This window comes from Strigops habroptila, chromosome 4 (genome assembly GCF_004027225.2).
Source record: "Strigops habroptila isolate Jane chromosome 4, bStrHab1.2.pri, whole genome shotgun sequence".
In the NCBI taxonomy this organism is placed as follows: domain Eukaryota; kingdom Metazoa; phylum Chordata; class Aves; order Psittaciformes; family Psittacidae; genus Strigops; species Strigops habroptila.
In genome coordinates this window covers 12250858-12267230 of record NC_046358.1, presented here as the reverse complement: position 1 = coordinate 12267230, position 16373 = coordinate 12250858, and the positions used below count along the sequence as shown (strand labels likewise).

At 48.5% G+C, this 16373-nt stretch overlaps 1 protein-coding gene across 4 annotated transcripts in view; it reads left to right on the top strand.

Moving 5' to 3' along the window:
• Positions 1-7335: 7335 nt before the first annotated feature.
• The window catches only part of ATL1 (atlastin GTPase 1), a 32900-nt gene continuing 23862 nt past the window's right edge, over positions 7336-16373 (top strand). For 2 of the 4 annotated variants that reach the window (XM_030484887.1, XM_030484885.1), the window contains exons 1-2: positions 7437-7537; positions 9321-9499. In XM_030484887.1, coding sequence (XP_030340747.1) covers positions 9460-9499 — 40 coding nt within the window. In that variant the 5' untranslated portion in view covers positions 7437-7537; positions 9321-9459. Of the gene's footprint in view, positions 7538-9320; positions 9500-16373 lie in introns of all 4 variants that reach the window. The other 2 variants (XM_030484888.1, XM_030484886.1) reach the window with 1 other exon arrangement.

Sequence of the window (16373 nt, the reverse complement as noted above, 5' to 3'; positions counted from 1 at the left end):
AATTTTCAAGACACACACACCATCCCCCCCCTCATACTCAATGCAGGAAATAGGTTTGCAAAAGTTAGGTAGAAAAAAATTAAATGGATGCCAGATGTACAAGTCAGTTTGGTGTTCAGGGCACTGGATTTGTTATTTAAGAACGGAGTCTGCCTCTTTGTCAGTCAGACAGCCCACACAGGTCCAATACAGTCTATTGACAAAGTAGCTGGGTACTGATTCTTACTTTAAATGAAGTCTGATTTTTAAGCTTACTTCAGCATATTTAGAAATCTCACATGCAAATACCTGAAACAGCAGTGCTGATTGTGTAAGCTTTTCCTTCAAAGCACAGGCTCTGTAGCATAACTCATTGGGATCAGTTTCTCACTTTAGATTATACTCAAAGACAATGTGTACAGACTCTCAGGAATTGCATAGTTTGATTTTATTGGGTCTTTATTTATGGGCTCATTTGAAACAGTGTGTGTCAGAAGCAGGCTGCAAAATGTAAACTGTCCTGCTTCCAGGGAGACGGGGAAGCACAGAACTGCTAACTTAGAGATTCACATTTAATTTCCCCATGTACTCTGAAAGCCATCTACATCCTGTATGGTCTCTCCAACATAAATACGTAAGTTTTCCTGAACACCCAGCAAATAAAGAAGAAACTACCCTTTAGGGAGCTGTATTTCCTCAAGCAATTTTTAACAAAACAATTACCTCTCCCCCCATAAATTAGCTTCCTGCACTCCTTATAGTGAGCTGTTTGTGTCCTTTTTCTTTTCTCTTCCTTGGCTGAAGTTTCGAATGCCTCTTTTCCCTCTACTGATTTGCTGCTCTTGACAGGCCATCAGATGACAGCACAGGAAAGAGGCCATTTAATTTTCCAGTAGCAGGTGATGCATTAAGACTTGATCTCCCAGAACATCTTACACATCCAAGGGCTGTCCAACAACCGCAATTTAAAGCAAAGGCTTCCGTATTGATCACTGTTTTGTCCTTGCTGGGTTAAGTTTCACTTCCCACCTGGAGGTGTAGTTTCCAATCCTGCATTGCCAGTGGTAAAGAGTGAGCTTTCAGAGCCTGCCTCATGATCTGAGCTTTAATCCACTTTCCCCAGCTGGGTCTCAGTCCCTGCTGGAAGCACTACTGGAAAGTCTACATAAATAATAGCAGCACCAGAACTGTATTCCTATTGCCATTTCACAATTAGAAAAATTGAGGTAAATGATTTGTGCAAAGTGTATGGTGCAAGACATGGCCGAGCACTGCACACTGCCAGGCGTGTACTCTTGAACACATGCCGATTCTCACTCTCTATTTTCCACCCTAAACCACGTTGCTTTTCTGGTCAAGCATGTTAAGGAATGTGCTTTTATGCAGCATCTTTCATCTGAATGGGTTCCAGCCTTAAAAGGAACGTTAAGTGGTTTTACATAAGGCATTACGTAGGATTAGAGAATGTGATCTGTTTGCATTGTAGTCTTAAGACAAAGAACAGCCAAGGTTATTTTAACTAGACATCGAGATTTGTCTGGTAATGGTGGATGCAAAACTGTAGAAATTTCTAACTCAACAATATAATAAAGGTGGTTTTAAAAACAGCAGAATGTGCCGTGTGTGTGAATGCATGTTCATTGTCAAATAAGAACCTCTGAGCTGTGAACCAACGGCATGAAGAAAAAAATACTTCAGTCCTAGTTTTTATCAGACTGCTAAAGTGTCTTTAATTTCACATAGTCTAACAATCTCACACGGAAGGTACTCAAATATATTTTGTGGGATTGCTTCATGTTTGTGGCGTGTTCGAATAATAAAATAGATCAGCTGCACGGCAATGCTGAGGCTGAAGACTTGTGAATCAACTCGAGGGCCTGTAGCTTTTCCCACTCATTGATTCCTGCAATACACTGTATTGTACATCAAACTTTGTTGAGGAGATAAAGTGTGCTCTCAAGAAATGCTGCAGCATCTTCCCTATGATTTGAGATGTAGCTTTTTTCCTAAATTTGTGGTTTGGGTTTTTCAGGCTGGTTTTTCTCCCCAATGAAAACACATGCTGCTGCTACACCCTGCCTCTCCATGACCACGAGTGAGGAGCCTGCAGAGGAGCTATTTCCAGGCTCTCTGTGGGCAGCTTTCTGCCAGTGAGTCCAATTCTGCCTGTGACAGGCAGGATGCTGAACCTACTAAAGCTTCTTGGGGTCACCTCGGCAGCTCTTAGTGCTATTAATGCCGCTTTACCTGCCTGCTGAGCTCTGCTAGTGGTACCCAGAAAAAGAGGGGTAAGGCAAGTTTCACAGGGTCCCAAATGGTGTCTCACTGCTTGAACAGCCCTTTGGGGCAGCAGGGGTGGCAGTTGCTGTGAACACGTGATAGCGAGTACAGAAGATGCCTGGAAGAAACTAAAGATCTTTGGTAAAGGAGCTCTGAAAGGAGCATACTGTTTCTGTCACAAGAGCAGAAAGAAGGAGAGGTCTTGGCAAGACAGATACAATGAATAGAGCTGAGGGAGCAGCTCTGGGCAAGAGAAAAAGGAGAAGATGGTGTCCAGGCCTGTTAGATGCTTCTTAATGTCCAGCGTGGGAATTCACTTGCTCAAGAAAGCATCAATCTCCTATAAACTGAGGATCTCCCCAGGGGCTGTTGATGAGATGCTCTGGGAAGACAGAAAAGACACTAAGGGAGAGCTAAGACTTTTCAGGCTCTCAGGAGACTTGTATTCCTTGCAGGAGCAGGATAATTAAATACGACATAGCTCAGACCCTCATACCAGCCTTAACCAAGGCCCTTGTGCAAGGGTTTGTTTTTCACGGAAGGAACAGGAGCACTAGTGGCTATACATTATTTTTGTGTCCCCCTGTTTACATAGATGTATCTCAGGAGACTTTGCAGCTGATTGTGCTGTTTGCATTCAAAGGAAGGAAACCAGCTGGATGCCCTTCCCTTCCACTTGCACATGCGGGAGGGCAGAGGTGAAGCAGGCAGCTCCACTGACAGCAACTGCTCAGCACAAGGATGCAGGAAAATGTGACTGTTCAATTAAAAGTAGCATTAACAAGGGGACTTCAGAGCACAGCCTGGAAACCAGGCTGCTCCCCTGTTTCCAGGTACACAAACCTGGCTGGAACATATTGTGGGTATCTTGCTGAATCATGCAGGCAGGTGGATTCAGTTGTTTCTGCCAAGACGTAAGAGGAACTTGAACCCTTTCCCTGGACGAGGTGTATCTTCAGGAGGAAATCCTAGAAACAAACTTGGCACGTACAGATTTTGGCTTGGACTTACTAAAGCCATGTTGCAAAAAACGAGACTGGCAATGTTTTGAATATTGCATCCATCTGCCTGTCAGTGCAGGAGAGAAAGAATAAATTAAAAACAATATTGAAAATAGATGGGAAGTTGAGCTTAGGAGAGATCTTAATGACCTCTAAAGTGAAGTAAGGGAAAGGAAGAGAAATCTCAGAAGGTTGTAGTTAGTTGTGCAATGCTGGTATATCCATGTCTGTGACAGAAAGGAATAACCCAGAGCTGCGAGGCAGTGAGGCTCCAGATACAGCATCAAAACACACACAGGTGGGTCTGCAGTATTATCTGAACCCACAGCTGAGACTGGGATATTTTATTAAAATCTAGCAAAACCTTGCAAGAGCCCTGAAGATGCTGCTTGGGGTGAGGAACCTACTGGAAACCAGCCTGATAGTCTAACGCAGATGATGGGCTTGAAGTTTTCAGCTTTATCTACATGCCTTCTTGTATTCTTGAGTAGTTCCTTCAGTTTGCAGAGCACCTTCCAGAAGGAAGGACCTTTGCACAGACTGATTAAACATGTAATTTAATTAATCACTAAATTCTGCCTCCTCTATGAGTGAAATAGGATGGCTCTGTTACAGCAATAGTGTGCAATCATGTTTACAGGAGAAGCAAGATAATTCCTTTGGCTGCAAACCTCTTATAAATGTAGGCGGTCACAACACTATTCAGAGTGAGAAGTAGGAACAGCCGGAATAGAAGGATTTCCTCAGCAACAAAGATCAGCTTTACTTAAAAATATTTCAGTAAAAAAACCCAGAAAGATGTTAGAACAGCTCAAAAAGAGTGGAGAAAAAGCTGATTCTATCACTTTTGGTATTTGCTAGGAATTGTGGCCCCTTCATCCATGAATAAGGATAGAGAAATTACAACAACAATGACAAATCACCACCACAGAGCGCAACTGCTTGGGAGAAGTCCATGTAATGCTCTTCAAATACAGTTGAGATCTAAATTCCTTTTACTTTCCCATGCAATTAAGCATAAGCAGTGTAAGAGTGAAGACTGAGAAGGCACAAGTGATAATAACTGCAGAAGCGAACATATTCAAGAACCTTGTATAGTCACCATAAGAACAGATCTGTCACTCGGGGTTAAGACTTGTCTGTGTCATGGCAAGGAAAACTTGTGCAGACAGCATGGTTTCCCTCAACAGCAAGTCCTGGCGAGTATTTGGTGGCACCTGAGAAAGAGCAGGGATTTTATAGCGTCTCTTTCCCACCTCTTACACAAATATTGCACAACACAGCTGATTTCTGTTTGCGAAGGGCTGGGGATATCAAAAGCAACTGTGAATGCTGCCTGGGTAAGTGGGCCAGTCGAATCAAGGTAAATTATGAAACTGCCCTGCACGCTGTGTGAGCAGTACACATAATGGATTTAAATCCAGGTTCTCTCCTAAGTCTGGGGCCTTTTCAGCACTGTATCTCCTGGCACATCATCTTGGGGGCCCCTGGCTGCAGCCTCTCTCTGTGGAGTATTTTCCCTTCTTTCCTTTTTCCCATTTAGCATAATTTTTCCTCAAGAATCCTTCCATTGTGTGCCTGTTCAGCACATCTGCTGTGAAATTAGCTTTTTGTGATCTGACAACTTGGGCAGCAAGAATATAAAGATACTTCTAGGAAGTGCTGTTTGCAACTGGGAAAATAAAAGGAGGATGAGTGAAGGGATGGATGGTGGGTGCAAATGAACAAATGCTGAGTCACCCCCTGGAAACAAAATCATCTGCAAAACCCCCTGACTAGGGATCAGAGGAAATAATGCAGGAAAAGGCCTCAGGAATTCATGCAATCAATCCCCCCAGCACAGCACAGGATCAAACCTCTCTGCTCTGCTTTCACTTTGATACCATGTGCCATAATGGAAAGAGAAAGGGAAAAAATGTCAGTAAATGGGGCAGTACAAGCTTGACCTAAGCAGCAATTCTCAAAAGAAACGAGGAATACAGGACCTAAGCCCATCTCAGTTTAATTAGACTTTCAAATTAACAGATCTTCTTTTCCACCTTCTTTCTTTTACCCCCCTCTCCATTTCCCAGCTGCTCTTCTTTTAATCTCCTCTTTCAACCTATTTGAACCCCTCCAACAGTATCCAGCATAAGAAATCCCCCCCTCCCCCTCCCAATACCGGTTGCTTCTTTGCAACTTCGAAGAAGCAACACGCACATGCAATTGCAGGGATTATTTATAAAAATCGTAAGGGAGCTTCTGCAGAGGCCACGAGCGGCTGAGCTCCTCACGGTCGCAGTGCCCAGCAGCTGTGGGTAGGAGGATTCAGCTGCCTGCCACGTGAGCCAGCACTTCAGCAAGCTGAAATTATATGTTTTGCTCTGATGCTGTAAACACAGGGAGGAAGCCAACGGGAGGCAGTCGCCGAGTATTGGAAAAGGCGCTTACAAATTAAGTACCAGCACATCAGTGGGAGCGGAACACCACATGGCTGTAGCAAGGATGAGCTGCCTGGAAGAGAAAATTGGCTCACTTGTGAACGTTTTTCCCACTTTCAGAAATGGAGAGTGGATCGTGCTTCTTCCTGTGCATTCAACAATGCTGGATGACCATGGCTTTCCCTGACCGCTGCAGGTTGGCAGTGCAGAAATGAGCAGCACTCTCCCACAATCTCCTCTTGAAGTCTTGGGCTCAGTTCCCTTCTCATCCTTCCAGATTTTGGCCCATACAATCCTCTGGTGACTGTCACATTTCCAGTTTGATCCATTGTTCCTTGAGCACTGTGCTGTGCTTCTCCCAAAGAGCAGCACAGGGCTGGGGCTTCAGAGACAGGTCAAGTCCAGCAGCTTGTTGGCATCACAAGTGTGGGCAAGCACGAGCTGAGGACAAGCGTGTTTACCCATTTGCTGCACGGTGTGGGTGGGACTGGGCGAGCTCTCTGTGGCTGGCACTGCAGAGGGCTTCAACACTTTTCCTGGGTTTGCACAATAAACACAGGCCTGGGAGGCTGCAGCGGGCAAGAAAGCGCAGGAAGGCAAAGAAAAAGAAATGAGAACGTGCTCCTTGCATCCCTCCAGGTGGGAAGTTTTGGCTGAGGGCACAAGGGGCACGTTGAGGCAGCCAGCGTGCAGGGCCAGCACCACTGCTCCCATGCCCAAGTTTTGCACCTGGGCATTCCTGTGTGCTTGGGCTGAGTCATGGTCTTACATGGCAGAGTGCTTAATCAATCCCAAATATGAGGGAACAAGAGCTTGCTGTTAAGAAGGAAATCTGGAGAGAAGGCGCATGTTATCAATCATGCTGCAACTAGATCTTCCCCAGGGGTGCCCAAGCCTGGGTCCTCAAGCTGCATCTTTTGTGGAGCATCCGCACATGCACAGCATGTACCTACTGCTACCTGCGGATGCTGCTGGCACAGGCAGAATCGAGGGAGCTTGAGCTGCCTTTACCCCCATGCCAGGGCAGGATCCCTGTGGTGATTTCTCAGCGCATGTGTTCCTGTGTGCTTGCTGCATGCTGTAGGAAGGACTCGTGACATGTTTGAGCCCTGTGTGTGCATGAGCCATTGTGCATGGCTTTCCTTTGGGTTGTGTGTCCCACGTGGGTGCTGTATGTGAGTGATCCCAGCTGGGTGGGTATTTGTGCAAGTGCCCACCCATTTGTGTAAGTTCACACCCTGCAGGGTGTGAACATGTGTCAGCCCATCGCGGTCCATCCCACACGGGGCAGGCCGAGTGGAGAGCTGTGTGCCCAGTGCCTCCCCATGGCTGGGTGCCCATGGGAGTGCCCCAGGTAGGGATGCCTCCGGGGGAGGGGGTGCCCATGAGTGTGCTTAGTGCCCCCAGGTGTGGATGCCCCCCATGTGGGTACCCCTTTCCCCAAGCCTAGTGCCCTAGTAGACCTGGGTGTGGGTGCACCCTGGCTGTGCTGGGTCCCCCAGCCATCCCCCTCAATGGGTGTGTGGGTGCTCACGAGGGTGCTGGGTGTGAGGGTGTCCCTGTGTGGCTGCCCCGGGAGGTGGGTGTCCCTGCCCTCCATGCCTGGTGCACGAGTGGGTGCCCAAGCGCGGACGCCCGCGGGCGGGTGCGGCTTGGGCGGGTGCCCCAGGGGCCGCCGTGCCGTGCCACGCCGTAGCGGCGGGCGGGGATGCTGCTGCCGGCTCCCCCGCCCGCCCCGCGCCACCGCGGCAGACGCAGCGCGGCTCGGAGCGCGCACGGAGCCTCCCGCAGCCGCCGCGGCCCGGGCAGCCCCGCGCCCCGCCATGGCCCGGAACCGCCGGGAGAGGAGCAGCTGGGGTAGGCGGCAGGGGGGCGGCGGCGGGGCGGCTCCCGTGGAGGGGCAGCGAGCCCGGGCGGGGCGGGCAGCGCCCCGGGGCCGCGAACAATGCCGGGCCTGCGGCGGCCCGTGGCCCGCTCTGCGCTGGGGCGGCGGGCGAGCCCAGCCCAGCCTGGGCCGCCGGGGCGGGGCGGCGGTGCCGCCGGCGGGCGCGGGGCCTGGGGGGGGGCGGCGGCGGCGGCGGGGGTCGGCATCCCCGGGAGGAGCTGGGCGGCCCGCGGGGGCGGAGGGCCGCGCTCTCCCCGCTCCTCCCGTGGGGACGCACACGGGCATCTTCCGTCCCCTTCCGGGGTCTGGAGCCGGTGCCGGGGGTGTCCGCCTCCGCCTGCCCTGCTGCCTGCGGTTGCTGCCTGCTCGCAGCGTGGCCGGGGGATTTGGGGTGGGGGTGCCCATCGCTCCGGGGGGCCTCGCTGGGGTGCTGTGCGGCCCGAGGCGCCCCTGGTTTGCCACCGCCCTCGGCCCCACAGGGGTCGGGCACCCCCGGGAGCCGCCTCTGCGGGGAGCCCTTCGGCTGCCCTGGCGGCCCTGTCCCCACCGCACCTGCCCGCGGTCCCCGGGGGTGGGGTGGCACCTCAGCCACCACCAGCCCCAGCCGGGGAGCAGGAGTCCCGCTCACCCCACCTATTTCAGACGGAGCCGCCGGCCTCCCCCAGCAGGTCGCTCCTGCAGACGGGTGCTTCACATTTCTGGAGGTTGTGGGGTGTGTCAGGCGCTCTAGAGAGGTGCCATTTTAAATCCATCCCTTTATAAACCCCACCTGAGCCCGGCAGAGCTGGCAGCAGCATCGCCAGGGTGCAGAGCGGGGTCACAGGGAGGAGGAGGTGGTTCTGCAGGGTCTTCCTGCAAGGCTTGCTTCCTGCTGCTGCCTGCGGTGGGCCTGGATCCACCAGCAGCTGCTGCTGCTCTACTGGGTCCAAAGCTGGTGCCACAGGTGGGCTGCACTGAGCAAGCAAAGGGGCTCCTGATGCCTTTCACATTGCATCTGGCGCTTAGCGACGTACCGCTTTACCAACTTCCAGTGACATGCTGTCTCGCAAAAAATCACATTTTATACAGCCATTTGCAGTTATTTGAGGCTACTGATGAGTATAATTTGTCATTTCCTCTGAGTTGTATTCCCTTTGAACTCATCAGTGCTCATGGTATCTTGCTTCCTCAGGCAGAGCAGGTGAGCTGAGCTGTGATGTTTAGATACACAAATTACATTCTAATTTGTATAGATGAGTGCAGTATTTCCCATGGTAATGATTAACAGTTCAGGGACATGTTTGCGGAAGCGTTTGGATAACAGTGTGTGCGATTTGAGTAAACGGAGCGGGTGGTGGTCTTATTGCAAGACAGAAGGGAGAAAATGAGCGGCACTCACTTGATTGGTGCTATTTTTAACTGTGACTCTTGATGAAGGTTGTTAGACCCTTGGGTAAACTGGAGGGAAAACTTCCCAGTGAATATGGTGATGTTCTCAGCTTTGTCTCGCAGAGCATGTGACAGACGTGTCAGTCCCGTCTCTGTGTGTGCTGTGTGTTGCACACACGTACATACGCTGGTGCTTTCCCATCAGATTTTGATAGCAGAAGAAAATGCAAATGTTGCTGAAATGGGTCTAAATGGAGGAAACATCATCATGGAAACTGCAGGCTTGGTCCAGCAAGACAATTAGGCACGTCCCTCAGTCTGAACATGCTGCTAAGCCGTACTTGAGTGAAATATGATGTGTCACTGATTTGATGAACTCTTCCTTAGATTCTCTGTGAGTTTTGCAAGAACCTGGAACCATCCATGGATCCAAGTGGATCTCTGTGGGATCTGCTGCCCTCTACTGCAACCCATCCACAGGTTAAAATCATACCCTGTCTTCCACAGAAGTTTACCCATTCCTAGAATGATTTCCTGCCACTTTGCCAGGCTGGGTGACATTGCAGGTAATACACTAGCAAGCGAAATGCCTCTTTTTTACTAGGGAAAAAAAAAAAGCCCCCTTTAATAAAAGTGTGCATTTGTATAACAGAACCTCATTGCCCTGAAAGATGTGTTTATATCCAGTGACTGCAGCATTGTCTGGTGACATCAGTCCGTGGGGTGACTATTCTACTGCTACGTTTTTCAGCCTAGCTGGCAAAGGAGGAGTCTGAGGCTGTTACTCTAAGGCAGAAAGTCCTTGCTGTGTGCTGAAAATGGGCTTATAGGTCATTAAAAATACACGCTATTTTGAAATGGATCAAACTTTGTCCTAGTTACTCTCTGGTTAGTCAGGCCTGAAAATGAGCAACTGCTTAGTGCAACCCTCCTCTGTTTCATAAACATAATTTGCCTTTTTAAAGAGCACAGAGCAAATTAGGGTGAGTGTATGGCACCCATAAGAAATTGCCCCCGGTCAGCTGTCAAAGCTGGGTTACTGTCACATATGTACATCCCCGGGAGCTTGTGTAGGGGTGTGTAATGCATCAAGCATAGGGTTTAGCCCTGGGCAGAAGGTCAGCATAAGGCTGTGCATCATTTAAGGCTCTCTCAGTGAGTGTGCTAAGTGGTGCATAAACCTCACAACTGCTGCTAGTTGCTGGATGAATGGCTGAGGGAGCTGCAGGTGAAAAAAATCACATATAGTTTCTCACTAAGAGTAGGGGGCCCTGCTTTTCCTAAAATAAGAATTGTTGGTCTAAATCCTGATCGGCACGGTGAAGACCAGCCAGCTCAATGAAGGCTTGGAGTAGATGACACTGATTATTTTTCTGAAATTCCTTGTGCTTGGCAGTTGCAGATGCTCAGCAGCCTGCTCCCTCTGATCCAGTAAAGCCATTGGAGATCTCTGCTCCCAGTCCCTCGTTTCAACAACACAGACTGAAACAAATTGTGTGAAATCCCTCATGTTTCCCATCAGGGCCAATGTTGTAATCAGAATGACCCACTCATCAGGAACTCAGTTTTAAAACCAGAAAAGGGATTACAGAGGTTATATATACTTCTTGGTCAGGATTTTCAAACTGGACGTGAGATTCATGAGAGCTCCAGAAGGGGCCTGATTGCCAGAAGGGGCTGAGCAACTGTTTCATGGAGAAAGGACTCCTCTCCAGCACAGGCCAGGCTGAGATCATCACTGCTACACTTGTAGACTACACAGCAATGGATTAAACTGGCAAGAAAAGGAGGATTTTGGTAGTCTTTTTTTTTTTTTTTTTTTTTTTTAAATGATAATGCTAACATGTTTTCTGTTTTTTATTTGGTTTCTGACCTTTTATGGTGGGTTTTTAATGGTGGATGTGCTCTAGGTGGCCCTGCTTGAGCAGGGAGGTTGGACCAGATGAGTTCCAGTGGTCCCTTCTAACCTCAACCATTCTGTGATTCAGTGATTTTCAGATTCCATTTACTGGCATTTGTTTGTGACTCTGAATGCTGGGAATGTCCTGAAAAGTGAAAGCTGAGACGTTTCAGTCAGACAGACCTTTACACAAGAAGCCACTGGATATGAGAAGATTCACAACCAAATTACTAGCTTGTAAATGGGAAAAGAAAATGAAGTGTTAGGACTTGAAAGAAGAAACAAGACAACATTAAAAGCTAAGCATGATGCTTGGTTGTTGTACCTTTGGTTTTGAGGTAGCAGTGTTGTACAAAGAATTTGACTAGCATGGTCTGATCCGTTGCAAGATAAGCAGGAGCAAGATCAGCCTGCCTTCCCCCTTTTGGGAGAAAAACCAAGATGCCCTGAGCCTGCCTTGCAGCAATGACATGGTGCCTTCATCATGCTTCATGTTGTGTCCATGCTGTGAGAGGCTTCGGTGCTGCCTGAATAATGGAATTATTGGAATAATGGAATTCTGCCTGCCTGAATAATGGAATTCTGCCTGCCTAAATAATGGAAGGGAGAAGCAGCGTATGGTGTTGCTTGTATCTTGCTGCATTTTTTCTGTTAAGCCCATGGGTGAGAAACAGCACACATTAATATTGTTTAGGGCCTAGGTGATGCTCATAGGCAGTGGGCCTTATATTAACTTCCCTGCATCACTGACTGGAACCTTCTCCAGCAGGGAGTGAGTTTGGTGCAGGTATCATCATGCTCTGGGAGGCACAATATGTCCAGTAGGTAACCTCTGAAAGTCACTTCAGTCCAGAGAGACCCCAGCTCCTCTGTTCCTGCCAGAAATGCTCACATTTGCTATCAGTTGAAGGAACGTTAACAGTAATAAAGTAACTGAGCACAAATCTCCTAAATGGGGTAGAGGCTCCAGAGAAGGTGCTGAACTCTGCCAAGCCAGTCAAATGTATTTAAATCGCTCTGCATACATGAACATTTTCTCCAGGGTATAATTGCCTTTCATGATATATCTTAGAATTTTGTGGCACATTTACCAAATCTTATTTTTAGGCAATTGTAACAACAAAAGTGTGAAAATAATTTAATGCCAGAATTGACTAAATCAAGTACTGGTGGTCGAGGGAGGCTGGTTGCTGACGAACAGAGCGGATAAAGGACCATGCAGAAAATGCATGCTGGGGTTGAAGCTAGAGTTTTAGAGACCTATTTGTATAGAATTGTAGAATCCTAGAATGGGTTGTGTTGGAAGGCACCTCAAAGATCATCCAGTTCCAACCCCCTGCCACGGGCAAGGTCACCTTCCACTAGACCAGGTTGCTCCAAGCCCCGTCCAACCTGTCCTTGAACACTGCCAGGGATGGGGTAGCCACAGCTTCTCTGGGCACCCTGTGCCAGCGCCTCAGCACCCTCACAGTGAAAAACTTCTTCCTAATATCTAATCTAAATCTTCCCTCTGTCACTTTAAAGCCATTCCCCCTTGTCCTATCCCTACATGCCCTTCTCAAAAGTCCCTCTCCAGCCTTCTTGTCAGCACCTTTAGGTACTGGAAGCTGCTCTTAAGGTCTCCCAAGAGCCTTTTGTACTCCAGGCTGAACAACCCCAGCTCTCTCAGCCTGCCTCCATAGCAGAGGTGCTCCAGCCCTCTGAGCTTCTTTGTGGCCTCCTCTGGACTCGCTCCAGCAGGTCCATGTATGTCTTACGTTGGGGAGCTTCTTGCAAGATTCATTTCAGACATCCTGTCACACCTCGTTCTGGCTAGGCTTAAATGAGGGTAAGTGAGCAGGCCCAGGATTTGTACCTGATAAATAGGTAATGGCCTCTTGATAGCACACTCTTACAACAGTCTTTTGATGAACGCAGGTGGTAAGAAGGTTCCCTCTGAGAATTGCCCACCTTACCTTTGAATCAGCCAGTCTTGACACATAAACTGGCATGGACATAGCGTAACTAATGTGACCTCAAATTTCCTGAAGAACTTCCTAGAAAAACTTCTGTCTGATGTGCTTTCTTCCAAAGGTAGTTGTGTGCCTGTGTCTCTGAAGCATGCTAATAGCGAGCTCAGCCTGGGAATTTCACAGCAATAGGCATTGCTGTTGTTTCAGAGCCAGCTAAGGCACTGTAGCTTCATGTAAGTGGTGGTAGGTGTCATTGTTAAAAAGTTTCACATTGGACTTTGGCGTCTGAGATGTGTCTGTTGTAACAGACAGGTTTGGTGGCTGGTAATCATCCAAGCTCTTGTTTTTGTCAGCAGTCTTTTATGCAGGAAGCTCCCAAACCACTTGTGTTATCAGCATAAGCATTCACCTCCTTGTTCTGTCTGCCAAAGGGAAGAGGGCCTGATTTGCCATGCTCAGGCTGAAGCTGCTGTGCTGCCAGCTGGATGACTCAGGGCTGGCAGGAAGGAGTGCACTCTTCATCTTACCACTGCTCCAAAATAAGCAAAGGATGAGTACCAAGCCTGGCAGCACTCGCCACCCTGCTTGGCTCCCTGCAAGCATCCAGGAGTGCAGAGAAGTGGGGTGCTTGCCAAGAGTGCATGGGAGTGCAGATTGCATTGGGCAGAGATGTTTAACACTGCTGTGCAGCCAGGGTAGAAGAGTTTGCCCTGACTTTGGAGAGGATAGCTTGGGATCTCAAAGGGAGACCCCAAATGACTACCAACTGTGGCCTTTTACCTGCCAGTCTTGATTGTTGAAGGACAGGGCTGACTTTTTACATGACAGTTTTCTTCACCTGTTTCTAAGCAATGCTCTGCAGCTCCCTGGGTGGAGGCCTTCATTGCAGTCTGTGTCATTTTCCCATTGTTTCCACAAATATCAAGAGCCTGCCTTGAACCTTGGTTCATGGCAGAGCTGTGCCTGCATCTGTTCATCCTCTCTGGGGAGGTGCAAGTGGTTTCCCCCTTGGGCACGAGAAAGTCTGGGTCTGCCTTCCCTCCCATTCCCTGCTGCATTTCCCAGACCACCAGCCCCAGGCATAAGGAGACAGCGTAGGAAGGCTAAGGCCCGAGGGAGGTACTTGTATGTGTGCTGCTTCAAGGGGGCTCTGTGGCTCTCGTTTGTGGATGCCATCAGCTGGCACCTGGTGTTTTCCCTCCTAAGGTCTGGGATCCTCTGGCTCCATGGAGGTGTCACAAATCCCAGCAGAGGTGTGAGCAGGGTGCAGGGACGGTTGTGTGGCTGTGTGGTCAGCCATGCCCTGGATGCAGGAGATGTAGGTAGGATATAGAAAGGGGTGGTAAATGCGTGAGTGCTGTTAAACCCAGGTCAGGAGGCTGTTGGCTAGGAAACCTCAGAGAGCATGGTGCAGAGCAGAGTTGGGTGTAAGAGAGGGCTTTACCCAGCCAGGCTTCTCTGCTTTGTCCTTTCAAAGACACTGTCTCCCAGAAGCACCTCAGTCTAGACACCTTATGGCAGCCCCCCACTGAGGAAATCTGCTAACTCATAGCTGTCCAGGCCAAGCTCACATGGCAGTCTCAGCGTTTTGGGATGCAGCTGGGCCCTTCCATCCATCCTTTGTGCAGGATCGATACAGGTTATTGCTCTACAACATCCCCTCTTCCCTGGCCATCCAATATATATGCTTTGCTTCAATGCTTTATTCTTCATTTTCCCCTCATTAGCTGGATAAGATGCAGAGCTCTGCGCTAGCCTGTCTAAGAGAGGAGAGGATATCTGGTGCATGCTCAAAAGCGACGCTGCCTTTCCCAGCCTCCTCAGAGCTTTGCTGATGATTGTTGGCTGGTTGTCGTGTGGCAGAGGTAGCTCGGCATGAATAGAGGGAGCAGAACTCATGTCACAGCAGCAGCCGCGTTGACTGTGATAAGTGCAAGGGAAACTGCAGCTTGGAGAGAGATGTCTTTCTTTGCCAGTGCCGTTTGGGAGGGCAGATAAGCTTCTCGGAAGCTGAAGCTCTCTGGAGAATGTGCGGAGGGGTCAAGCCTGACTGTATGGTCTGTTCAGCACTTGGCTCATGGTATCATCAGTGGCACTGTGATATGTTTGTAATGTAAACAGCTGGGGCGAACACAGCTTCAGAAAGGATCCACACAGCTATCACCGCTGATCAAATTAATCCCCAGAGGGCTGCTGATAAGCAACCTAACCCGGTCGATGCAGGGATGCTCTGTTCCAGGAAATAACAAGTCGAAGCTTCCCATCAAACCTCTATTTTGTCTCTTTGGTACTTTCTGGTTTTCCACGCAGTAAAGTAACTTGGTTCAAATACCCTCAGGGTAGCAGCACTACATGACATCTGTGAATTTTAGTGGGGGGATTGGAGCCCAGGCTGCAGCCTCTGCTTTTCATGGGCAGTGCTAGGATAGGTAAGGCTCTTGGGATCCAAGACAGCACAAGAGCTAGGCTGGCAGATTGGCTTTCTCAGGGTCTGATTAGGCAGCTTGTATTTGCACAGATGATGGGTCATGGCTGCATTTCATTCTCTGGAATGAAATGTATTTATTGTGCAAACTCATTTAAGGAAAAAGCTGACTTACTAGTTGGTCTCTGGAAAGAAGTCAGTATTTCTGTGACTTGTTCTTCCATAGCTAAGGAGGAACAGGCTTAAGCAAGCACTCACCAAAGGTACATTGCATAATTAGTGACATGTAATTTACCTAATTTATTCTTCTGTAGGAGCTTAAATACCTTAGACATTGGCTGTACACAGGTACAACATGAAATACTCTGTTTTAATTTCTTTAATTTTAACCAGAGCAGTTGTAAAATGCTCCATTTTTTTCCTTAGTCTCTAATAAAGTGAGCATTTTGTCCTGTATTATGGTGCTGTCTGCACAAATTGGGCTATTTCCTTGCTGCTGTCTGACAGCCCAGTAAGTATGAATGCAAATTCTGACCTCCTTCACCTTTCCACTTTGAATCACCATATGGAAAAGAGATGTGGAGTCCACCCCGCTTTAGAGTCATGGAAATGAGCTGTTATGAAATGGGGAAAAGGAACTGTATCCTGGCAGTTTCAGAATGAGCAGCTTGAGAATTGACGTAATTGCAGGGCACCGAGAAAGAGCCGACAGAAAGGAGGAGTGAAGTTAGAAAATGAGTAAAACCAAGAGTGTGTTTAGGAAAGTTGAGGTCTCCTTCCTTTCTTTTTGGCCAGATGATGTTTTGCCATTGCCAGGTACAACTTCCTTCAAAGCAGATAACTAATTTATGCCGGAAAGGCCAACTAAAATAATTGATTTCCAGAAATGTGCAGCCATCTTATAAAATAATCTCTGGCTCTCCAGCGTGGCAGATAATCTAATAAGCAGAACATGGAACTTTCATCACATGGAAATAAATATGAAAGATAGAGTTTTGTCTGCAGATGGCGTACATGAAGGAAGCAGAGCTAAGAGGGCTGAATTTAGTTCAGAGACATGCTTAATATAATCAGAAACCTCCTGATATCTCCAATGGAAATCAACATATCCTGCTCATAATACTTTGTGTTTTGCTGCTGTGCTTTGCAAGCAGCTTGGTTTT